Here is a 26,251-nt window from a genome sequence, read left to right as displayed (position 1 = left end):
CCCAAAATAACAGTAAACCTTCAAATAATTTTTTTTAAATCACACTTTTTAAATAAACTATAAATTACATGAAATAACTATTTTAAACAATAATTTAAATTTTTGAAAAAAATAATTTTATTAAAAAACGGGGCTAAAAATAAACTTACCTTGCTTTAAAGTATTTAAAAATAATAAACCTGTGGAAAAAATGTTTCAATTTTAATTAATTGACCACTTACCTTTTAAAATGCAGGCCTTACGCCTGGTTTTTACATTTCTAAAATCTAAAGACTTACCCTCACGGAAAAACCTGTAAAAAAAAACGTAAGTTCAAAGCGCACGCGCAGAGTCCCGCACGCACGCGTTCGACCTCTGAACCCCTTTGTTCAGAGGAACGGAGGTGCCGGTTTCCCGTGCATTCGCAGTGCATACAAGAAACCGGCACTTCCATCGGGTCCACGCATGAGTACCCCGTGCGTACTCTCGCGTTGGGACCCGAATTTCTGGGCCATTAATTCATTAATTTTAGGGATCAACAGATGAGCACAAAGTGCAAAGTTGATATTGGGGTTTAAGACCATCGTTGAAAAGGGAGAGGTGATCTGAAAAGCACAGCTTTCACGGCTGGAGTGGAGCAACTATAATCAAACTGGATTGTTTTCTTTATGTTTTGAAGTATTCAGAAGATAGAACATATATACAAAGCTTTTAGTGCTAAATTATGGAGCATTTAGTGACAAACCTAAGCTCTGTAGTAAAAGTTCCTCAAATTAAACATTTTTTGCCATAATGAAAGACAGCATAGTGTTTTTTTCCTCATGTCGTCACTTCCTAATGTACGCTTTACTTCTTGGAGTGATTCTGGTTGGAAAACTGTTCCTGTTTTGAGAGAATTTGCTAGTTGTCAAACGTTTTGATTTTCCGATCAGACGTACCCTCGATGGGAAGTTAGACAGTGGGGGAAGAGCATGTGCCTGACCTTTAGTAAATTGCCCACGTGTATTTTGGAGTCAGCTTTAGCAACGTAAAGCAGGTGAAGTGCCAGCATTGAAAATGCCTCTAATTGGAAGCTTATGCATTGGTGGCCAGGAAATTTGGTGCTGCTGCAGCAGTTTTGCAACGCTGCAACCACCATGGAATGACTCCAATGGCATCTACAACAGCCCCCTTCCCCTCCACTGTGGCAGAGGCTCCAAGGCAATTTTCTACCTTGTTCTTGAATGCTCAGGCTGCTGCCATAAAGGCTTGGGGTCCCCAGGTGAAACAGGGCACTTCTACTGGCTTTGACAGGCTTGGGGATTGACAAGAGAGAACCCTTGGAAAGGGTTTTATTGATCCCTTTGGTGCCATTAGTGACAACGGCACACCCAGCCCAGTCGACCCTGCAAATTCTTCCTCCTCACCAACATCTGGGGACTTTAGCCAATATTGGGAGAGCTGTCCCACAGACTAAACAAGCAACAGCCTGACATAGTCATACTCACAGAATCATACCTTTCAGCCAATGTCCTAAACTCCTCCATCACCATCCCTGGGAATGTCCTGTCCCACCGGCAGGACAGACCTACCAGAGGCGGCGGTACAGTGGTATACAATCGGGAAGGAGTGGCCCTGGGAGTCCTCAACATTGAATCCGGATCCCATGAAGTCTCATGGCTTCAGGTCAAGCATGGGCAAGAAAACCTCCTGCTGATTATCACCTACCGTCCTCCCTCAGCTGATGAATCAGTACTCCTCCATGTTGAACACCACTTGGAAGAAGCACTGAGAGTAGCAAGGGCACAGAATCAACTGGAATAGTTCTTAGTGTCAGGATGCATATAATATATAAAGCATCATTATCCCCTTTTTGAACTTCATTATCTAATTTTTCCAGAGTAGCACTGATGGATTTTCCAAAATCATTATTTTATTTCCTGCTTTATGGCACAATTGCATGGAGAATGTTCAACAAGCGCCCGCAAGGTAACTGCATTAATCAGTGATGTCCTAAATCTGATCAAGTATCATTTTCATGTGATATATATAATTTGAAGTAATCTGTTATGAAAGAAAAATATATGTAACGAGGGGCTCAGAAGTTGTGCATTATTCTGTAAACTATTGTTTACCTACAGTCATAAAGAGATTTAATTGCATCCACATATGATCCTTTGATATGCAGCAACTTAAAGAAATTACAATTATATTCAAGTTTGCTTAACTGTCTGTAATTGATATTGCAGGAGGCTTATGCTTTACCTCCTTCTGGAGTCTTAAAATGGATGGATCCACTTTGTGGCCCATCACCCTTTCTATTAAAAACCATCACGATCAGACCATATTCACTGTAGGGTTCTAGACCTGGCACCATTCCATGACCACGGTGTCCACTGAAAGTAAGGACGTGTTTTTCAACATGTCGTTTTCTCCTCTCCAACAAACTTTTTATTTTCCAGTAGACAATCTGTTACAGAAAAAAGCAAATTTGTTACCTGTAAATTAACTGTCTTAGAAAACAAGCACACATGACACAATAAATGAACAGTTAACAATATATTACACATAGAAAGTGAAGTGGCTAGAATAGATTACAACAAAGTACGTTGTTTGGACACATCTGTTGTTCACATTGCCTATCTATTATAATACAATATATATATATAAATTTTGTTTCCTCGTCATTGTTCATGGTAATGGCACGGATTTTGCGGTCAGCTGTGAAAGAATGGTGATCACTGTTCACCTTGAAAAAAGCTGCCCACGAAGTTTTAGTGGGCTCTAGAGTAGACTTCCTCTTTTCCAAAGTCAATTTGAATTCAACATCTTCTACAGGGGATCTGTGGTGCCCAGCTACAGGGCAGGCAACAGGGAGGCTGATCTACCGATCAGAATGAAGAATCCTCACAGATGGAAAAGCAGGAAATATAAACTACATTTAAATCATTGTACAGAAAGCGAAATAAAGATTGGGACATACACAGGGGATTAAGGGAGAAACTTAAATAGAAAAACATAAACTTTTAAAAAGTCTTTATTTAAAAAAAAGTCTGCAACATTTTAATTTTCTTCTGAGGCAATGAGACTCCACACATGTAAAATTAATTTTTCAGGGCCGGAGAGGTTGTTCAGCAGTATTTATGACTTACGACATCATTAAAAACTCAGTTACTCCTGAATGAACAAGACTTAGAATTTTCATTGGCCTTTAGTGTGATAAAAGTGGGTTATTAGTTTAAGTTCACGCCTCAACGGTGATTACTATGCAGATTCCATTGACGAAGACTGCAACAGCACAGCCTGTGAAGGAGCAGGGTATCACTGACAGCAACTTCTGGATTTCTGTGTTTAACTACAGATGTGCGGACACCAGAAGTTGCTGTCGGTTTTACCCAGTAATAACAGCAAGTGCTGACAGTCTCAGCGTTATTACTACAGCAAATTTCGGGCCATTATGTCTGATGATTGCCAAGAAAAGAAAACCAATAACAAATAAGGAAGTGACCATCATAGATGTTACGTAACAATCGACATCTAGGCCAAGAGTTTCCACTTTGGGCGCAATCGGTGATCCGGGTGCAAATTGCGTTAGTTTTCAGAAGTGTCTTTTTTGCTTAAGGTTCCGCTCAAACTCATTTGCATATCATCCAATGTAAAATCGGCTATGAACGAGCGCAATTGAGCAATGTTTTAGAATAATTTTTAAAAAAAATTTGCATTACAAAATATTTCCTTGATATATTTAAGAGTGGTAACCTGGTGCAGTTTTATTAAAACAGCTGAAAATGGGTTTATCACAAAAAATAACCATTTTTACTTTTAGTCCACCACCTGTGTGTAATCTGATTTGAAATAACTGAAAATGACTTTAAAAAACTATATCCCCAGGATGTTGATGGTGAGAGATTCAACGACAGTAATGCCGTTGAACATCAAGATGAGGTGGTTAGACCCTCGCTTGCTGAAGATGGTCATTGCCTGGCACTTCTGTGGCGCGAATGTTACTTGCCACTTATCAGCGCAAGGCTGAATGTCGTCCAGGTCTTGCTGCATGCGAGCATGGACTGCTTCATTTTCTGAGGAGTTGCGAATGGAACTGAACACTGTGCAATCATCAGCGAACATCCCCACTTCTGACCTTATGATGGAGGGAATGTCATTGATGAAGCAGCTGAAGATGGTTGGGTCTAGGATACTGCCCTGAGGAATGCCTGCAGCGATGTCCTGGGGCAGAGATGATTGACCTCCAACAACCACCTTCCTTTGTGCTAGGTATGACTTCAGCCAGCGGAGAGTTTTCCCCCTGATTCCCATTGGCTTCAGTTTTACTAGGGCTCCTTGATGCCACACTCGGTCAAATGCTGCCTTGATGTCACTCTCACCTCACCCCTGGAATTCAGCTCTTTTATCCATGTTTGGACCAAGGCTGTAGCTAAGTCTGGAACTGAGTGGTCCTGGCAGAACCCAAACTGAGCATCGCCGAGCAGGATATTGGTAAGTGCAGCTTGATAGCACAGTTGACAACACCTTCCATCACTTTGCTGATTATTGAGAGTAGACTGATGGGGCGGTAATTGGCCGGATTGGATTTGTCCTGTTTTTTGTGGATAGGACATAATTGGGCAGTTTTCCACATTGTTGGGTAAATGCCAGTGTTATAGCTGTACTGGAGCAGCTTGGCTAGAGGCGCGGCTGGTTCTGGAGCACAGGTTTTCAGCACGACAGCCAGGATGTTGTCGAGACCCATAGCCTTTGCTGTATCCGGTGGAGTGAATCGAATTGACTGAAGACTGGCTTCTGTTATGGTGAGGACCTCAGGAGGAGGCCGATATGGATCATCCACTTGGAACTTCTGGCTGAAGATGGTTGCAAACACTTCAGCCTTGTCTTTTGAATTTGCGTGCTGGGCTCCGCCATCATTGAGGATGCGGATATTCATGGAGCTTCCTCCTCCTGTTAGTTGTTTAATTGTCCACCACCATTCACGACTGGATGTGGCAGGACTGCAGAGCTTTGATCTGATCTGTTGATTGTGGGATCGTTTAGCTCTGTTTACAGCATGCTGCTTCCGCAGTTTAGCATGCATGTAGTCCTCTGTTGCAGCTTCCCCAGGTTGGTACCTAATTTTTAGGAACACCTGGTGCTGCTCCTGGCATGCTCTTCTGCACTCCTCATTGAACCAGGGTTGGTCCCCTGGCTTGATGGTAATGGTAGAGTGAGGGATAGCCTGGGCCATGAGGTTACAGACTGTGATAGAATACAATTCTGCTGCTGCTGATGGCCCACAGTGCTCATGGATGCCCAGTTTTGAGCTGCTAGATCTGTTCTGAATTTATCCCATTTAGCATGGTGGTAGTGCCACACAACACGATGGAGGGTGTCCTCAGTGTGAAGACGGGTCTTCGTCTCCACAATGACTATGCGGTTATCACTGCTACCAATACTGTCATGGACAGATGCATCTGCGACAGGTAGATTGGTGAGGACAAGGTCAAGTAGGTTTTTCCCTCGTGCTGGTTCTCTCACCACCTGCTGCAGGCCCAGTCTTGCAGCTATGTCCTTTAGGACTTGGCCAGCTCGGTCTCTGGTGTTGTTACTGAGCCACTCTTGGTAATGGACATTGAAGCCCCCCACCCAGAGTACATTCTGTGCCCTTTCTACCCTCAGTGCTTCTTCTAAGTGGTGTTCAACATGGAGCAGAACTGATGTATCCGCTGAGGGAGGATGATAGGTGGTAATCATCAGGAGGTTTCCTTGCCCGTGCTTGACCTGAAGCCATGAGACTTCATGGGGTCCGGAGTCAATGTTGCGGACTCCCAGGGCCACTCCCTCCTAACTGTATTCCACTGTGCCACCACCTCGGGTGGGTCTGTCCTGCTGGTGGGACAAGACATACCCAGGGAAGGTGATGGGGGAGTCTGGGACATTGGTTGAAAGGTAAGATTCTGTGAGTATGACTATGTCAGGCTGTTGCTTGACTGGTCTGTGGCTTGACTGGTCTGTGGGACAGCTCTCCTAATTTTGGCACAAGTCCCCAGATGTTAGTGAAGAGGACTTTGCAGGGTCGACTGGGCTGGGTGTGCTAGTGTCGTGTCAAAAACCGGTGCCAATGTCGATGCTGGATGGTCTGTTTGGTTTTATTCTTATTATTGTTTCTTGCAGCGGTTTGTTACAACTGAATGGCTTGATAGGCCATTTTAGAGGGCAGTTAAGAGTCAACCACATTGCTGAGGATCTGGAGTCACATATAGGCCAGACCAGGTAAGGACGGCAGATTTCCTTCCCTAAAGGACATTAGTGAATGAGATGGGTTTTTACGACAATCTGGTAGTTTCATGGTCAATATTACTGACATTAGGGGCGGGATTTTGCCGGAGCTTAGAGTGCGGGTTCGGAGGTGTGGTAAACCACTTTTATCGTTCACTATCGTTACACTATAGTTATCACTGTTATATCGTTACTCTATGGTTATCACTGTTCACACTGTTGTATCACTATACGAGGTCGCCTCTTGTCATGCTGCTATACCTGGGCTGACCACTGCTGACTCCGCCCACGGCTCCACCTACCTGCCCAGGTATAAAGGTGGTCGACTGGCTGGTATTCCTCCTTGTTGGATCCGATCACCCACGAGGGTGGGCTCTGTTATTTAGCCAATAAAAACCTATAGTTACTTTCTTAACTCGTCGCTTTTCATTGGATAAATTGATAGGTATATCAATTTTATTGGCTAAATTTTAAAATGTCGTTACTTGAGCAGCCAAACGAGCAGCCAGACGCCCAGCTACAACAGCCACAGCAGCCGGCTTGGCTGCGAGCCCTCCGACCACCGTACCTGGATCTAAACCCACAGGCAGCAAACTCAGCCCTCAACTTCGAACACTGGCTGAGTTGTTTCGAGTCCTACCTGGGAGAATCCGGCGTGCCTCAGAAATCCAAGCTAAGAGTTCTGACCGCCCAAGTGAGCCCTAAAGTATTCGCACTCATCCGGGACCTTAAAACATACGAGGACGCCATCAACCGGCTGAAACGACAGTACCAGAGCCCGGTAAATTCCATGTATGCCAGACACCTCCTAAGATCCCGCCCGCAACAACCAGGAGAGTCTGTAGATGAATTTTTACAGGCGCTACAAGCACTCGGCAGGGACTGTAACTTTAAAGCGGTAACGGCGGCAGAAAATACTGAAGACAATGTCCGCGATGCCTTCGTGAAAGGCCTGCGGTCCGACTACTCACGGCAAAGACTGCTTGAAGCAAAGGACCTCGACCTGGACAAAGCTGCAGCCCTCGCTCGCTCCCTAGAAGTGGCCCATCGGGACCTCGAGGCATATTCCAGGTACTGTAATTTGCGACCCTGGGACTCGGGACCGACCCCGACCGCAATACCCCCCGCAGCACCCCCCCTGGGACCTACCTCAGCGTCGGCGTCCCGGACCCGATCGGGACCGCCACCCCCGGTACCGGCTGCGACATCGGACCCCCGCGATCGGGCCGCCGGCTGCTTCTTCTGCGGCTAGGCGAAACACCCGAGGGCGCGCTGCCCAGCCAGAAACGCGACCTGCCCGAGCTGCCTGAAGAAAGGCCACTTTGCAAAGGCCTGCAGAGGGAGATCAACAGAGGCCAGCAGTGCCTCATGCGAGCTGTGTGGGTGGCCATCTTCCATCAAGGCCACAGAGGCCAGCATCCCCACATGTGAGCCATGGGGGCGGCCATCTTTGATCCAGGCAACCGACACCAGCAGTGCCTCATGTGAGTTGTGGGGGCAGCCATCTTCTCCGCCATTTTGTCCAACCTCGTGGGCGCCGCCATTTTACCCACCACGCTCGACCGCCACCGTGCCTCCAGACCCGACCACCGCCTCACCCGCAGACGACAGCAACTCGCTCAGCTATACCCTAGCCTCCGTCACACTGGACCAAGCCCGCCCGCACCACCTGTCCAAGTCCATGATGGACATCAAAGTAAACGGCCACGCCACGACCTGCCTATTCGACAGCGGAAGCACGGAGAGTTTCATCCACCCAGACACGGTGAGCCACTACTCCCTCACGGTCCGGCCAACGCGCAACCGGATCTCGATGGCATCGAGGTCCCACGCCACAGACATCAGCGGCTACTGTGTTGTGACCCTGTCGGTTAAGGGCACGGAGTATAAAAATGTTAAACTCCTCGTCCTGCCCCAGCTATGCGCTGCCGTCCTACTAGGTCTAGACTTCCAATCCCACCTCCAAAGCGTCACGCTAGCATACGGCGGACCCCTCCCCCCACTCACAGTCGACAACCAACAGATTTTAAACCGCCCACCGCGTAACACCTGCGGCTTATCCACCCTCAAGGTCCCGCCACCTTCCCTGTTCGCCAACCTCACCCCCAACTGCAAACCCGTCGCTACCAAGAGCAGGCGGTACAGCGCCGGGGACAGAGCTTTCATTAGCTCCGAGGTGCAGCGTCTCCTGAAGGAGGGCATCATCGAGGGGAGCACCAGCCCCTGGCGTGCCCAGGTCGTGGTCGTTAAGACCGGCAATAAAAACCGCCTGGTCATCGACTACAGCCAGACCATAAACAGGTACACCCAGCTGGACGCATACCCCCTTCCCCGCATATCTGATATGGTCAATCAGATCGCACAATACCGAGTATTCTCGACCATCGACCTTAAGTCGGCCTACCACCAACTCCCTATCCGCCCTGAGGACCGCCAGTATACCGCCTTCGAGGCGAATGGCCGCCTCTACCACTTCCTTAGGGTCCCCTTCGGCGTCACCAACGGGGTTTCAGTCTTCCAAAGGGAGATGGACCGGATGGTTGACCAGAACGGGCTGCACGCCACGTTCCCCTACCTAGATAACGTCACCATCTGCGGCCGCGACCGGCAGGACCATGATGTTAATCTGGAGAGATTCCTCCGTACGGCCCAACGGCTGAACCTCACCTACAATAAAGGAGAAATGTGTGTTTAACACCTCGCGCCTTGCCATCCTCGGCTGTGTAGTAGAGAACGGAGTCATCGGCCCCGACCCCGAAAGAATGCGCCCCCTCATGGAGCTACCCCTCCCCCACTGTCCAAAGGCACTAAAGAGAACCCTGGGGCTCTTCGCCTACTATGCCCAATGGGTGCCCAATTATGCGGACAAAGCCAGACCCCTCATGAAGTCCACATCCTTCCCCCTTACGGAGGAAGCGTGCGCAGCCTTCTCCCTCATTAAGGGAGACATTGCCAAGGCCACAATGCACGCAGTGGATGAGTCCATCCCCTTCCAAGTGGAGAGCGATGCATCTGACTTCGCCCTAGCCACTACCCTTAACCAGGAGGGGAGACCGGTGGCCTTCTTCTCAAGGACACTACAGGGCCCTGAGATCCGACACTCGTCGGTCGAGAAGGAGGCCCAGGCGATTGTGGAGGCGGTACAACGCTGGAGGCATTACCTGGCAGGCAAACGATTTACCCTCCTCACCGTTTAATAACAAGTTGAAGGGCAAAATCAAGAATGACAAGATCTTGAGGTGGAGAATCGAGCTCTCCACCTATGATTATGATATCTTGTACCGGCCAGGTAAGCTGAACGAACCCCCTGATGCTCTTTCACGAATTACATGCGCCAGCGCGCAAATTGATAGACTTCAGACCCTCCACAACGACCTCTGCCACCCCGGAGTCACCAGACTTTACCACTTCATTAAGGCCCACAACCTGCCCTACTCCATCGAGGAGGTCAGGACCATGACCAGGAACTGCCAGACCTGTGCCGAGTGCAAACCGCACTTCTTTAGGCCGGACAGAGCAAGCCTGATCAAGGCCACCCGCCCCTTCGAGCGCCTGAGCATCGACTTTAAGGGGCCCCTCCCGTCCTCTGACCGCAATGTGTACTTCCTCAACATTGTTGATGAGTACTCCCGTTTCCCCTTTGCCTTCCCCTGCCCAGACATGACCAGTACCACGGTCATTAAATGCCTGAACGACCTCTTCGCCTTGTTCGGGTTCCCAAACTATATACATAGTGACCGGGGCTCCTCCTTCATGAGCGAGGAACTCCGTCAGTTCCTACTAGCGAGAGGTATTGCTGCAAGCAGGACCACCAGCTACAACCCCCGAGGGAACGGGCAGGTGGAAAGAGAGAACGCGACGGTATGGAAGGCCGTCCTCTTAGCCTTAAAGTCTAAGGGCCTCCCAACTTCCCGCTGGCAGGAAGTCCTCCCGGCAGCGCTGCATTCCATCCGGTCACTACTGTGCACGGCCATTAACGCCACCCCCCATGAACGAATGTTTGTTTTCCCCAGGAAGTCGACTACAGGAACCACGCCACCAACCTGGCTGACCTCTCCGGGGCCCGTCCTGCTGCGAAAGCACGTGAGGGCCCATAAAACGGACTCCCTGGTCGAGAGGGTGAACCTCCTGCACGCCAACCCCCAGTACGCCTATGTGGCATACCCAGACGGGCGGGAGGACACAGTCTCCTTACGAGACCTCGCACCCTCGGGCACTCCTGAGACACCACCGTTACCCCCCCCCCCACCACCACCCCAATGCCACCCGAGGTAGACGGCATGCCGGAACCCCACGAGCCTTCGCCGACCACGCAGACACCAGCATTAACACCGGATAATGCAACACCGCCGCTGCGACGATCAGAAAGGCTTACGAGGCCTCCGGACAGACTGACATACCAGAACTGGTAGTACACTTCACCCCGCCGGACTCAAATCTAAACAAGGGGTGAATGTGGTAAACCACTTTTATCGTTCACTATCGTTACACTATAGTTAACGCTGTTATATCGTTACTCTATGGTTATCACTGTTCACACTGTTGTATCACTATACGAGGTCGCCTCTTGTCACGCTGTTATACCTGGGCTGACCACTGCTGACTCCGCCCACGGCTCCACCTACCTGCCCAGGTATAAAGGTGGTCGACTGGCTGGTATTCCTCCTTGTTGGAGCCAATAAAAACCTATAGTTACTTTCTTAACTCGTCGCTTTTCATTGGATAAATTGATAGGTATATCAGGAGGCGGGTCCGCTGTCAAAATAGCAAATATTGACAGTGGGGTAGGAAACCCGCTGTCAACTCACCTCCACGCGAGTCTCCCTGGTGTCGCGTCTGTCAGCGCAGAACTGACCCGACAAAAGCAGCATGGGAGACCATTTAGATCATTAAATGACTCGTTAACAGCCAATTTAATGCTATTTTCAGCCAACTTGTAATTTTACGTGCTCCCCCATGAGTTACCCGTTGCTCGGGGAACACGCCAGCTCACCCTGTCGTGAGTTGAGTCTACTTTGATTTATCTGATAACCTGACAGCTGTAGAAGTGGTATAAAGGACACCATGTTGCAGCTGTTCAGTTTCAGAGCTCAGAAACTGTTGGTTGCTGCATTTGTAAGACGTATAGAGCTTTCTTTAGCTTGCAAGTATTTAGAGCCAACTGTATATCCAGTGCCATTGGAACATCCTCTCTCACCATTGACAGATCGCTTCTGTCATCTTAACTGCATCTGCCATCTATTCCAGCAACATCGGTGCCCTTGAAAAAATCACACCTTGGTCCTCTGAATCCTTCCACGATCAACCACAACACCAACATCACCAGGCACACCAACAACACCAACCTTCTCTGCCATCAGCTGATGCTGCACAGGACACAGGGCATCAGCCCCTGACAACATTGCTGCCTGGGAGGCCTTTGATGGCAACACCATGGCCAGATTTACTTCACTTGACGCTGTACACCCTGGCTGCCACATGATTTTCCAGGTTGACACCATCCCACACCAGCACCGTAAAGCATCCCTATAATGTCCAAGTCATTCCTTTCACACTCATCACTTTGGGGGGGGGGGGCAGGAAGTTATGTCTCAACATTCACTAGAACTCAGTAAGACACTTCTCAAGATGCGCACAGATCTGTCCAATAAGGTGAAGTGTTGAAAAAAGAGATTTCGCTGTATGACAACACATTACCGGAAACTTACATGAACATTGGCTAAACCTCTCAAGTGCCTACCCTTGTGAGTTTGAGTATGGCATTTGTAAGATTTGCAATTTTCAGCAAAAATCACGCAAGAAAACTGGATAAAATAAGACTGTTTATTGACCAAAGTAAGCTTGCACAAAAAAACTTTAATAAAAGGGCATACAAAATGGCCGCCAGGCCCCGTGATCAGTTTCTGAACCATTTTATTTCTGTTACTGCAAGCCAGACAGGCTTGTGGATTGAAGACAGTAAGCCCGCGAAAGCCAGTATCTGGGAACCGAAACTCAGAGAAACAGCATACATATTCAATGGATTCTAAGTACAGGATGGGGCCCATCAAGATATGGGCGGACAATGCAAAAACACTTATACCCATTTATTGTACAAAGGAAAAAAAAACGTTTAGCAGCCATCAAGGAAAATCTCCGGACCGATCAATGTGCGAACCGAGCCGCAGTGACAATGCAAAGGACATTAAAAGACATTATCGGCCAGGAAGGCCAGTTTAAGTTATCACTGGCTCCGTTACAAGACAAAGCGCCCCTGCAGAGATTTCTGCCCGCCAAAATTAATACAAAGACAGGACTATGATTTGGCGGGAGATAAGACTGTTCCAAAAGAGTATAACTATGGATTGAAAGTCCATATACGTTACTTCAACTTCTTCGAACTACTTCGGCTTTGACTGGAACAACTTCAAACTTGACTTCACGGCTGCTTCTTCTTGAACGACTTCAGACTTCTACTTCTTCAAGGACTTCTTCTACAAGGAACGAACGAAGGACGGACGGTGCCAGGATCGGCGCCTCTTCCACTTCGGCAGATGCAGAATCGATGAAAACGTTTTCGTCTTTTTAAAGACGGACGGTTTCGGTAAAAGGACAACGTGGTCGGTGTTCAGCCAAACAAGGCTCGGCCACGACGAGAAGACGACGAGGGTGGCCCGGGTACTGGGGTCGGGAGATCATCGACGACCCAGGCCGACGGAGAAGAAACCCTCTGGAGAACCGACCAGGCCGGAGACAAAAAGACAGTCCGGGCCTGACACTTCCGTGTCTCAACATCCCATCTGGTTGTTGGTCTGCTCCATGAACCAAAATCGACAACAGCTTGTAGCTGATCTTCAACCTTGACGAGCGCTCATCGAGGCTGTGTCTACCCCATCGCCGAGAGAGAGAGAGAGAGAGAGAGAGAATATCGACTGCGCCAGAAGTTTCCAAATCCACGTGACGACGGAAAGCGGTGCCAAAAAGGCTGCGAACCCCCTTTCTCGCGATTTCGAGAGTGGTGAGCATGATCCCAGGTTCCCCAGGTCGAAACTTAGTTTAGGTATAGGGGAGGGAGTTAAGGGAAATCGTAATGTGTTTCCCCTTTTTCAATGTGCCGTGTGTTCCCCATTTCCATAGAGTCAAGTTCTTAAATTTGTGCATGATTGTAGTTACTTTAATCTGTGCCTATGACATGTATTTTGTAATGCTTCAAACTGTTTAAAAATAAAAGCATCCATTTCGTGCTATTCAGCCTGGTCTATTGAGTCCTTTCTCTGCACTACTGTTCTCTGCATCTAAGTCCAAGGTCTAGAACCGTAGGGGGAGTGGGTCGAACCACTCAAGGGTAATTCTTGCACGAAGCCTGGCAGGAGGCCAGAACGGGCAAGAGAGCAGGAAAAAAACCCCTACACATTGTAGTAACATTTCGTGATCTACTGAGATCATTGAAAGGTTGGCGCCACTGCAGTCAGACACTCCTGACGAAATCCCTGCTTGTGTCCTTCTGTGTAATGTGCAACCAGACTGCGTTGATCTCCTGGGGAGGTCTCTTCCGTCCATGGGAAGGGAAGAGAATCTCCCTGCGTGCCGTCACTAAGCATATGGAGGGAGTCATGCGTGCGTCTGGGTGCAGATGTGCACCTTTGTGCAGTGCTTGTCAGTAAAGTGTAGAACCCTGACAGCAGAACTGTCAAAATCAATGTGGATGTGGTTCCTTTAAGGAAACCAGCTGATAACGTTTCATCAAATGACATCATCAGACCCGCTTCCTGTTAATTGGCTGGGAACCCCGCAGGGTGGCTTAACAAAGCCAATCTACAGAAAATCTTTTTCAGAGAGCGGCTGCAGACAGGAGCGGGACCGGAAACGCCAACCAGCTCTCCCACCGTCATACTGCCTCCGCAGGAAAAATCCAGATTAACTGAATTTAAATTCCCCAGCTGCTGTGGTGGGATTTGAACTCACGTGTCCAGATTACTAGTCCAGGCCTGTAGATTACTAGTCCAGTAACATAACCACTATGCTACTGATCCCGGTAGTGTCATTGCGCCTAACAAAAGAGCTTAATTTTAAGAGCCTCCTCGAATGCCCGCAAACGGGCGCAATTAGCTGAAACTTGCAATGGTGATTAAATTGTTCCTGTGGCCTTGGCGGGTTTTGTTGGCAGTGACAGGTTTTAGCGCAATGTTTTTTAAACTAGCACAAAAGATCGCGGAAACTCGATTTGCCCTGGAAGTAATTTGCGCTTAAAATTTTTCGATCTTTTGCAATGGTTTAAAAAAAGTGCAACCTAGCAGAAACTCCAGGCCCGAACATTTTATTCCACAATTTTCTCCTCAAGACCTAGGGCCTTTTGGTCTGTGGGGCTTGATGCGGCACTAGATATTGTCTTTACCTGCTAAGGATGGGGAGATCATGCCAAAGAGTAGCAAATTTATTATATACTAGCTGGAGTGCCCGGCGGTGCCGAGGCTTTTTCGAGGGCATGTTGTTGTTGGAAGAGAGAGAGAGAGAGAGCGTGCGACTGGGGGGGAAGAGAGAGTGCGACTGGGAGGAAGAGAGAGAGCGACTGGGGGGAAGAGAGACAGTGACTGGGGGGAAGGGGGGAGGGAGGGGGGGAGGAAGGGGGAGGGGGAGGGGGAGGGTGGGAGGTAGGGGGGGTAGGGGGGAGGGGGAGTGGGAGGGGGGAGGAAGGGGAGGGGGAGGGGGAGGGGGGAAGGAGGGGGAGGGGAGGGGGGAGAGGAGGGGGAGAGGGGGAGTCCCCGAGCCCCGATCTCCCGCCCCCCGATGTCCCGCCCCCCGATCTCCCGATGTCCTGCCCCCCGATCTCCCGATGACCCGCCCCCGATCTCCCGCCCCCGGAGCTCCCGATGTCCCGCCCCTGCGATCTCCCGATGTCCCGCCCCCGCGATCTCCCGATGTCCCCGCCCGAGCCGGCTTCAAGACCAGAGAGACACCGCCGCGCAACCTACCGAAAGTTTTTTAAGGAAAGAAGATATAAAGTTAGAAGATATAAAAACTGAATTTTTATTCCCTCTATCTCTTCACTTACGTTGCAATAGTTGCTGCAGTCACTCCAGTGCTCGCGAAGACTAAAGTAACGTTTATTTATTCTGTCTTATTAAGCATCAGGCCCTGCCCACACACGCCATAGGATTGGTCAACCATCACGTGATGGGGAGACTGAAGGGGGGGTGAGGGGTGGGAGGAGCTTGCCACAAAACAATTGCCTAGGGTCCAGCATGGCTGGCAACAGACGCCCAGGCTTAGAGGCCTACCTGCAAAAATGGGGAAAGGTAGGAAAATTAATGAGATTAGATAAAAGATTTAGAAAGTAATTAACTTTTTTTTAAAACAATTTCTGAAAGTAATTAACTTTTTTTTAAAAGAATTTCTGTTTTAAAAGGAACTTTTTTTTTAAAGTCGCAGAAAGCGGGAAAAAGAAATGGAAAGTTTGGAATCAAGATGGCGGCGACTCACCTCGGTTCAGAACGATAAGGCCCGCCCACACAGGCACCGATTGGTGGACCGTCAGGTCACCGAAGCGTAGGATTGGTCAATCGTCCCGTCACTCGACCGTAGGAGGGCCCGGCCGCACGCGCCAGGAACCCGCCGTACGATTGGTCGACCTCGACATCACTCGATGCTAATGAGCGGATAATGAGCGGAATATTGAACGTTTTTTGGATACCGCTGGCGCAGTTTTTGTCCAGCCGAAACGTAAATATGCTTAGGACGGTTCTGGAATCGTCAGCTTTCTTTCGACGTAACGCACGTGTAGGTACGCTCTATAACTTTCGAGTTAATTCAAGACAGACAGACAGACAGACGGAATGACAGACAGAAGTATCCTTTTATATATATAGATGTAATGTATTGGGCAGTCGATTGGTACAGACAGCATATGTGAAGAAATTGACTATCAAGGCCACCTTGCCTTTAACCCGAGGACGTCAGATGATGGCGATTATCCTACAAGTACTTAGAAACTTACAATTTTTTTATATAGTGTAGAATTATGTATTCCACGGTGCAATCTGAAAAGAAGCATTGCTTGAAATGAAAAATATTCCTGTCTTTGCAATATTACCAATCATTTATTGCATTTCTTCCCCTGTGCCACTGGTTCGTTGCACTCAGTTTCACAGGATAAAATTAGATACACATAAACCTCAGGAATTGAAAGTTTCCTCCTTCCATATACACAATCTCCAAAAGCATGACTCTACCACTCAAAACATACATACATACATCCAGATTTTGGAACAGAAATCACGGTGAGGCTATTAGCGTTCACCGTTATTATGAAGTAAATCAGACAGCAACTTCTGGTATCTGCGCTTGCGCAGTTAATCGTGGAAATCCGGAAGTTTCTGCCTTGCTCCTCCACATGCAAGAAAAAGCTAGGGCTGGTTCATTAAGGGAGAAGTGAATTTTTAACAGCGTGATAAGTCTTAATTATTGCCAAACAACCATGCTGGCACTGAAAATTTAATTTTACAAGTGTGAAGTCTCATTCCTTCAAAATGTAATTATTGTTGGAGATTTTACTTCTTCTTTCTGTCTCTTTTAGCTCTCTCTTTTCATCCCATCTTTCTTTCCCTCCCTTTATTTTGCTTTTTTGTGCATGATTTTACATTGAATTCTAATTCATACTTCCTGGTTTCAACTCTGTGTCTCAGTGAGGAGTCTTCAATCTGATTGGTTGAAGAGACACGCTGTTGCTTTCCCTGTTCTCACACAACACAGATCCTGTGCAGCTGCGCTGAAAAAGATCTCTAAATACCATAAGTTGCCACTCAAAAGCCCGCAAAAGGTCTGTGGGCAGCTGTAAGCATGATAACCTCCATTCCTTCGCTGCTGACTATAAAATCCAGGTCATTATCTTTACTATATCTTAAATCAACACTCTTTCCATCCATACACTTTCTCACATGTGTGCAAAAAATTCTCAGACTATCGTCAGTAGGGGGGCAGCTTGCTTATATCAAATATTTTACAGTGTTCCTTACTAACTGATCTACAGGTGGTGTAGTTGAATTTCACTCCCAATTTCTTTTTCTACTTGTAAAGCTGAGTAATAAAGTGTTTGGAATTTTAACATAAACAAACCACAACAGGTATGTAATTCGTACAGTCTGTCATGTATGAAGTCTCTTGCTCTCTCACACTCAGTCTCTCTATTTACAAAAACATTCAATATAAACTTTACGTGAACAAATCTTTAGAAAATTTATCCTCTAGCTTGTCTTCAAATAATTTTGAAAAACAACCAACAAAATAGTGTTGAAGGCTGAAGAGACACATTTATTTTACAGTTGGCCTGATGAAATGCCACTGATGCATCCTTGGAACTACACACATTGGGCCAGATTTTGCGATAAGAATAATGGTGAGGCTAACAGCGCTTGCCGTTATAATGGGGTAAATCGGACAGCAACTTCTGGCGTCCGCACATGCGCAGTTAAACGCGCAAATCCAGAAGTTGCTGTCAGAGATACCCCGCTGATCCACAGGGTGCGCTGTCGTAGTCCTTGCTCATAGATTCGGCACTGAAATGAGTGCAATGGCATGAACTTGTGGTATTTGTTCACAAGTTCCCCCCTGAAAGATGGCTGGTGCATTCAGGATTAAGTGAGTTTTTAATGGTGTAATAAGTGATAATTACTGCCAAACAACCTCTCTGGCCCTGAAAATTAAATTAGTATTGGAGATTTTTTTTTTAAACTAAAATAATGTTTTTTTTTTTACTTTTTCTGTCTATTTTATCTCTCTCACTTCATCCCATCTGTATTTCAAAATCTTTATTTCGCTTTCTGCACAACATTTAAATCTAATTTATATTTCCTGCTTTATACTTCCTGGTTTATGTAATGTATATACCTTTAAGGGGGGAACTACTTTTTACAGCTCATGTATACTGCAGTACTGGCAGTAACCACACCTGTATATAGCACTGAGTAGTAATCTGTACAGTTCAGTTCCAGAGTGAGCCACGTTGAGTAAACACCTGTTGTACCGTTCCCCTGCAGTCTGTGTCTTACTGCTGACGGACACAACATTGGCGACAAGGCAAATTCGATCCTACCTGCAACTCTGCATCACCTCCCAGGGATTCGTTCTGGGAGACCAGTAGATTGGAGGTCAAGGCCAGAGACACGAGCGTCGACCACGGGCAACCGCCCAGTCATCCAGCAGAGACTCGAGAATTGCGGGGGAGGCTGTTGAGAGCCAGGCTTGGCTTTCCAGTCACGGTGGTCCAGCGAAACGGGCTGGCAACAGGTAGTGCACAGACCCTTCCCTGGCAGCGGCGGGCTAGAGCCCGACCGAGCGGCACAGCAAAGAGCCGGGCAGCGTCGACGGGAGAGAGAGAGAGGGCAGAGCGTACAGGGCGCAGCCAGTGTTCAGGGGCCGAGCAGCGTCGAGGAGAGGGAGAGAGACGCGCAGAAACCCGCGAAGTGCCGCCATTGCCATGAGGACCGCCGAGAGCAGCATTGGCAGCAGCGCAGGAGAAGCGCGCGAAACCTACAGGGCGCCGCCATTGCCACGAGGACCGCCGAGAGCGTCGTTGGCAGCAGCGGGGGAGGAAGGAAAGCGTGGGAGACGCCATTTTAAACCACACCCAAAATGCCGAAGAGTGGCAGTATCACCGCATTTGACAATTAAGTCGAAGATTGGACTACCTATGTCGAACGAATAGAGGTATACTGCAAGGCAAATGAGGTGTCAGATGACAAGAAAGCGCCAGTATTTTTAAATTTAAAGGGTGCAAAGACGTATGGCTTATTAAGAAATTTAGTAACCCCAGCGAAGCCAGTGGAAAAGAGTTTTGGAGACATAGTGACGATACTACAGGAACATTTAAACCCCACACCACTGCTGATAGCAGAAAGATTCAAGTTTCACAAACGGAACCAGCATAAGGATGAAAGCAATGCTGAATATTTAACAGAACTGCGCAAACTATCGAAACACTGCCAGTTTGGAACGGGACTGGCAGATACCTTAAGGGACAAGTTTGTGTGTGGGCTTCAAAGTGAAGGAACCCAGAAACGGCTTTTATCTGAAAAGGACCTTACGCTGGACAAGGCTTTCAGCATTGCGGTATCATATGAAGCAGCAGCACGGGGCGCTGCAGAGATACAACAGAGACCGCAAGAATATGGCACAAACGAAATGTCATACAGAACAGAGAAGTGCTATCGCTGCGGCAGAACAACACACGACCACAATGATTGCCGATTCAAAGACAAAGTGTGCAGACAGTGTGGAAAAGCAGCACACATAGCACGAGTCTGCAGGTCGGGAAAGAAAACCAGCAATAAGAAATCTCCAAAAGAAAAGTACATGAAGGTACATAAGGTGACGGAGAATAGTTCAGACGAACAAAAGAGTGATAATGACTCCGAAAGCAGGGAGCTGAGTTGTCTGAAACTACATAATGTGATCAAAATGGAGGATCACCGAACCATTTGGGTCACTCTCAAGATAGCAGGAGTCCAGGTAAAAATGGAATTGGACACAGGATCAGCCCTAACAGTCATAAACCGACGGGACTACGAGCAGCTATTCTCACACATACCCTTGAGCGACACAAAAATTATTTTGAAGACATACACGGGGCAAAAAGTCTACCCCAAAGGAAAAATAAGGGTGACCGTTATATATAACGGTAAGGAAACACCAAAACTAGACCTGTATGTATTGCAAGATGGAGGACCACCATTACTGGGGCGTGAATGGACCCGGAAAATACAGCTGGATTTGCATTCCATACAAGCACTGACTGTGGCTGCCAAAAAGGATGACGCTGTCACACCTGGGCGACTGTCAAAGATCCTAACCGACGCGCAAGAAGTGTTCCAGCAAGGACTCGGAACACTAAAAGGCATGACAGCAACAATTAAAATCGAAGATAACGCAAGCCCAAAATTTTTTAAGGCCAGACCGGTACCTTATGCGATCCGCCCAGCCGTCGAAGCAGAGCTGGAGAGTTTGGAACGTTCAGGAGTACTGTCCATGGTAGCCTGGAGCGAGTGGGCTACACCCATCGTCCCTGTGATGAAAAAGTCGTTGAGCAGCATGCCTGGGGAACCAAGGAAGGTTCGCATCTGTGGGGACTTTAAGGTAACAGTGAACGCAGTCCTTCACACCGTACAATATCCACTTCCGCGGATTGAAGATATTTTCGCCTCGCTATCTGGAGGGAAACGCTTCACTAAGATTTAGCTGGCCCAGGCGTATCTGCAAATGGAGGTAGAAGGAGCATCAAAAAAATACCTCACAATCAACACCCATAAAGGTCTCTACCAATATAACCGGCTGGTATTCGGGGTAGCATCAGCTCCGGCTATTTGGCAAAGGGCAATGGAACAAGTCCTGCAAGGGATCCCAGGGACCCAGTGTTACTTGGACGACATCCTGGTCACGGGCGAAAATGACAGTGATCACCTCGCCAACCTGGAGCAGGTGCTCACTAGATTGAAGGAATATGGGCTCCGAGCTAACTGCCCCAAATGCGAGTTTTTTAAAAAACAGATCTCGTATTGTGGCCACGTTATCAATAAAGAGGGGTTACATAAGTCCCCAGAAAAGATTGAGGCAGTAGTCAAGGCTCCAGCACCGGAAAACGTGTCACAACTGAGGTCGTTCCTCGGGCTGGTAAACTACTACCATAAGTTCTTGCCAAATTTGTCTACAATACTACACCCACTGAACACCCTACTGCAAACTGGGGTGCCATGGAAGTGGAGTGACGAATGTAAATGAGCTTTCCAGAAGAGCAAAACACTAATCACATCGAAAGAGGTATTGGCCCATTTCAACCCGGCACTACCAATTCGGTTGGCGTGTGATGCGTCACCCTACGGCATTGGAGCGGTGCTGCCGCACAAATTCTCGGATGGCTCAGAGAGGCCAATAGTCTTTGCGTCACGATCACTAACCTCAGCCGAGCGTAACTACGCCCAGATTGACAGGGAGGCCCTCAGCCTCGTGTGGGGAGTGAAAAAGTTCAATCACTATCTGCACGGGCAGAAATTCACCTTGCTGACTGACCACCAGCCTCTTGTCTCCATTTTTAATCCGAAGAAGGGCGTTCCGGTGATGACTGCGCAACGACTACAAAGATGGTCACTCTTTCTCGGAGCGCACCACTATGAGATTGAATATCAGGGCACGAAACAGCATGGAAATGCTGATGGGCTATCACGCCTGCCACTGCCTACTGCGGAGGAAGCACCAGCAGTGGATCGTGTCGAAATATTTCATTCAACTATAGTTGAATACCTACCGGTAACTAACGCTCGTATAGAACAGGAGACCCGAAATGATCCGACACTGTCTCGGGTATATGATTTGACGGTGAAGGGATGGCCAGCACATGGCGACTCACTGTTGCCAGCATTCTCGACAAGAAGAAAACAGCTGTCAGTGTGCCGGGGGACCTTGATGTGTGGATCCCGAGTGGTAATTCCACCCAAGTTAAGGGATAGAGTGCTCAATGAGCTTCATGAGGGTCGTCTGGGAGGGGTAAAAATGAAAAGCCTTGTCAGGGCTTATGTGTGGTGGCCGGGAATCGATAAACAAATCGAGGACCTGATCAAGAGCTGCTCAGGATGCCAGAAAGTCCAAAATGCACCACCACATGCCCCTCTACACTCATGGGAGTGGCCCTCATCTCCATGGCAACGGGTGCATATTGATTTTGCTGGTCCATTCATGGACTCAATGTTTTTAATAGCCGTGGATGCGCACTCGAAATGGCCTGAGGTCATCAAAATGTCCTCCACCACCACGGAGAAAACTATTGCAGTCCTACGGACCATTTTTGCCAGGAATGGCTTGCCAGAACAGATTTGCTCCGATAACGGACCACAGTTTGTGTCCGAAGAGTTCTGGAGATTTATGAAGGAGAATGGGGTAAGGCATTACTCATCCGCCCCATATCATCCAGCCACAAATGGATTGGCTGAGAGGTTCGTACAAACCTTTAAGAAGGCAATAAAGGCTATGTAGAATGACAACATTCCGCTGCAGCATAAGGTGGACAATTTCCTGTTCGCCTACCAGAATGCGACACATGCAGTCACCAACCAGGCCCCGGCCATGATGTTCTTTAACCGAAGGTTAAGATCTCGCCTGGATTTGCTCAGACCAAACGTATGAAGAGATGTTGAGAGTAAGCAATTCCAGCACATCCATGAGAAGCCAACAAGGAGCTTCAATGTAGGACAACCAGTCTTGGCCCGCGACTACCGAGCAGAAAAATGGCAGCCAGGAACGATATGCACACGGCAGGGCCCACTAATGTACACAGTGGATGTTGGGGAGAACATCGTGAGACGCCATGCTGACCAGATCCTAGAGTCACAGGAACAAGTCAACCCCATGTCTCGCCCATAAGTACCTGGTGAGGAACCCGACGTACAGGTCGCATCTACCCCAGAAACAGTAGCATCGGAAGTTGATGACCCAACCGACGACAGGGTGCCCGAATCGCCTCCGCACCAAGAGCAAGACACTCGGGAAAGGCGCTATCCAGAAAGGATCAGGAAGCCTCCCCAAAGACTGAATATATAAATGGACTATTTTCAGCTAACGTTGTATGTTAAAAGTGTTAATTGTAATTAGTTTGATATTTAATTGTTAAATGAGTGTTATGGTACTGTTAATCTAAAAGGGGAGGAATTGTAATGTATATACCTTTAAGGGGGGAACTACTTTTTACAGCTCATGTATACTGCAGTACCGGCAGTAACCACACCTGTACATAGCACTGAGTAGTAATCTGTACAGTTCAGTTCCAGAGTGAGCCACGTTGAGTAAACACCTGTTGTACCGTTCTCCTGCAGTCTGTGTCTTACTACTGACGGACACAACAGTTTAGACTCTGTGGCCGCGATTTTGCCGGGTCAGAGACGGATCAGAGGTTAAAATCATTTTGATTAATGGCAGGTTCTGAATCCGCCATCATCCCGCCTCCACACAACCTTCCCAAGTGTTGGGTCCCTGATTTGCGAATGGACCCGACACCTAGCGGCGGGAAATGGATTAAAGGCAATTAACTGCCTATTAACAGGTACTTGTGAGCAATTTTCAGGTTTTGTTTTCGATTTTCCAGCTTCTGGGTCGGGTTTTATGACATCCGGATAACACACCAGGTAAGTATGGCATTTTGTGAGTCTGGTCTAATGTTTGTGAAAAGATGACAGCTGCAGAAGTGTTGTCAAGGATGCCATGTTGCACATGGTGAGTTTCAGAGCAAAGAAAATGTTGGTTACTGCATCTTTAATACATTTACAGATTTCTTTAACTTACAAGTTTTTAAATCTAACTGTTATGTCCAGTTGGGAGAACCTCTCTCACCAAGTGACAGATCACTTCTGTCATCTCATCTGCAGCTACCATCTATTCCAGCAACATCAGAGCCATCTATTCCAGAAACAATCAGATCTTGGTGCTCTGAATCCTTCCACAATCATCCCCAACACCAACATTACCAACCTCATCACCAACCTTCTCCACCATCACCTGATGCTGCACTGGACACAGGGCATCAGCCCCTGACAAAATAGCTGTCGGAGGGCCAGTGAGGGCATCACCATGGCCAGACTTTCTTCACTTGATGCTGTAAACCCTGGCTGCCACGTGATTGACACCATCCCACACCAGCACCATGAAGCATCCCTTTAATGTCCAAGCCATTCCATGCACACACATCACTATAGCGGGGCAGGGGGGGGGGGCGGAGTTATGACTGAACAATCACTGGAACTCAGTAAGCCACTTCTCAATGTGCGCTCAGATCTGTTCAATAAGGGGCACTTTTTGAAAAATGAGATTTCACTGTATGACAAAACATTACCAGAAACTTCACATGGACATTGGCTAAACCTCTCAAGTGCCCACCCTTGTGTGTTGTTAGTTGGTATGCTTGCAGTAGAATGAGGGTGAGTGTGAGGGGTGGCTAGTGAGATGAGGAAGTGATAAAGTAGATAGAGAGGGTTGGGTGGAGGTGCAAGGTAAGTTGGCGTCCTGGGGAGGTCTCTTCCGCCCTTGGAAGGGAAGAGAACCTCCCTGCTTACTGTGACTCCTTCCATAACCATTTGGAGGGAGTCATTGGAGAGCCTGGGTGCAAGAGTTCACCTTTCTGCAGTGATTGTCAGTATTTTCAGCATCTCAATGCTGTCAAACACTGAAAAATCAACTGTCAAAATAAAATTGTGCATGGTCCCTTTAAGGAAACCGGCAGATGACGTGTCATCAAATTACATCATCAGACCCGCTTCCTGTTAATTGGCTGGTAAGCCTGCAGGGTGGGCTTAATAAGGCCAATAAAGGGAAAATCACGTCTGCAGAGCGGAGGCAGCTGGGGGCGGGACTGGAACTCGGAATCCAGCTGACCCGCCCCCATCCGGACACCGCTGAGAAAATCGTGGCCTCTGTGTCTCAGTAAGGATTGTTCAATCTGATTGGCTGAAGACCCTCACTGTTTCTTTGCCTGCTCACAGACACCACAGATTCTCTGTAAAGGGTGCCACGCTGAAACAGGCGCCCGATTAGAGCAAGTCTGCACTCTAAAGCCTGCAAAAACTTTGTGGGTAGTTGTCAGCGAGGTGAACGGTAAGCGTCGTTCCTCCACCGCTGACTGCAAAATCTAGACCAATGCATATACTCAGAATGCAAGGACTGCCTTCAACTTGCAGATTCACATTATTGGGCAAAAATATTAAGACCAAACCCAGGCTTTTGGGAGAGGACTCAAAAGGTACAACAGACAATTTTTTAGTTGAGTTTAATTATGTTACTTTGGAATATGTATTTTTTTCATGTGTTATTATACAAACTTTACTTTAGACATTAGAAATTGAATTTACTGAGAGAAAATGGCAATCAAAATTATTTTCCAAAAAATATTGAGTGATTTGATTAGTTCACCTTGTTTTAATGGTAGATTTTCCTGACTGCTCATTCAGAATTAGTTCTTTAATAAATCCATATTAGTTTTTCATTGGTAGTTTTGTAGCCACTTTCCTTACATTTAATTTGTGTGTTCCTTACCTCTTCAGATTCTGATTTACTGCTGTTTCAACAAAGTGAGACAATTGCAAGATGTATTATAGAATAGAAAGTGCACTCAGATGTGAGACTTTTAATATTTATAGATATATTACAGATTATAGATAAATCAGTGCATGAATTGGTCCAGTCAGGCATGTAAACATATCACAATCTTATTTATGTTGCATATAATTAATGCATATTTGGACAGATTCCTCCTATGCAACTGAAATATTTAATAATGCTTACTTTTGACAAAGAAATAAGTGTAAAATATTTAGTTTCTTTGGGTGTGGGAGCACACTTCAACTGTGTGTTTTCTGCTGGATCCCTATTGTGCATGACTTCCCCCACTTTTCCTATGTATTTTACCTGGATTTCCTTTGCCATATTAATCCTTATTTGCCACAAATGAGTTTACTTGTGCAGACATGCTGTTCCTCTGTGGGTTGACTCTAAGTACCCTCATTTATCAACAACCCCTTCCTGTTTAAACAGATGAAAATGCATCCAAGATTGACCTGATCATATCTTTAATGTGACTTAACGTTAATTTTTCAGCTTTTCAATTAGCAAAACAATGATTCTTGAAACCAGTTTTTAACCAATTACTCTGTTTTTTTAAGGTGGGCCCAAATCCAAAATAGAACAGGGAGAACTGGAAATAGAGAAATAGGACAATGGGGTGAACAAGATTAGTATAGGATCTATAATGGCAAAACTTTAAAAAAAAAAAAAAAAAATTTAAATAAATAATAAACTTGGTATTTGTAATTTTGGGTTAATATTACAATAATATTAGTGCTTGTTTCAGTATCATAGTGTGCACAGGCTGAAAGCTTACAAAACTATCTATCCAAGTAAGATAAATAATAGTTCTGGATTTGCTGTAATCTAAGGATTAAAAGGGCACCAGTTCATGAAAAAAATCAGCCACGGAACAGGCTCAAGGAGCTCAATGGCTTACTCCTATTCCTATGTT

General features: G+C 47.1%; 1 protein-coding gene across 14 annotated transcripts in view; it reads right to left on the bottom strand.

Annotated features, from left to right (window-relative positions):
• The window catches only part of chl1b (cell adhesion molecule L1-like b), a 1,240,677-nt gene that overhangs the window by 191,913 nt on the left and 1,022,513 nt on the right, over positions 1-26,251 (bottom strand). For all 14 annotated transcript variants that reach the window (XM_086001404.1, XM_086001409.1, XM_086001398.1 and 11 more), the window contains one exon: positions 2,224-2,428. In XM_086001404.1, the coding sequence (XP_085857530.1) occupies positions 2,224-2,428 (205 nt within the window). The remainder of the gene's footprint in view (positions 1-2,223; positions 2,429-26,251) is intronic.

This window comes from Somniosus microcephalus, chromosome 11, assembly GCF_052327205.1.
Source record: "Somniosus microcephalus isolate GS21.2 chromosome 11, FLI_Smic_1.0, whole genome shotgun sequence".
NCBI lineage: Eukaryota > Metazoa > Chordata > Chondrichthyes > Squaliformes > Somniosidae > Somniosus > Somniosus microcephalus.
The sequence above is the reverse complement of the archived record's forward strand: the minus strand, read 5'-3'. Positions and strand labels throughout refer to the sequence as shown.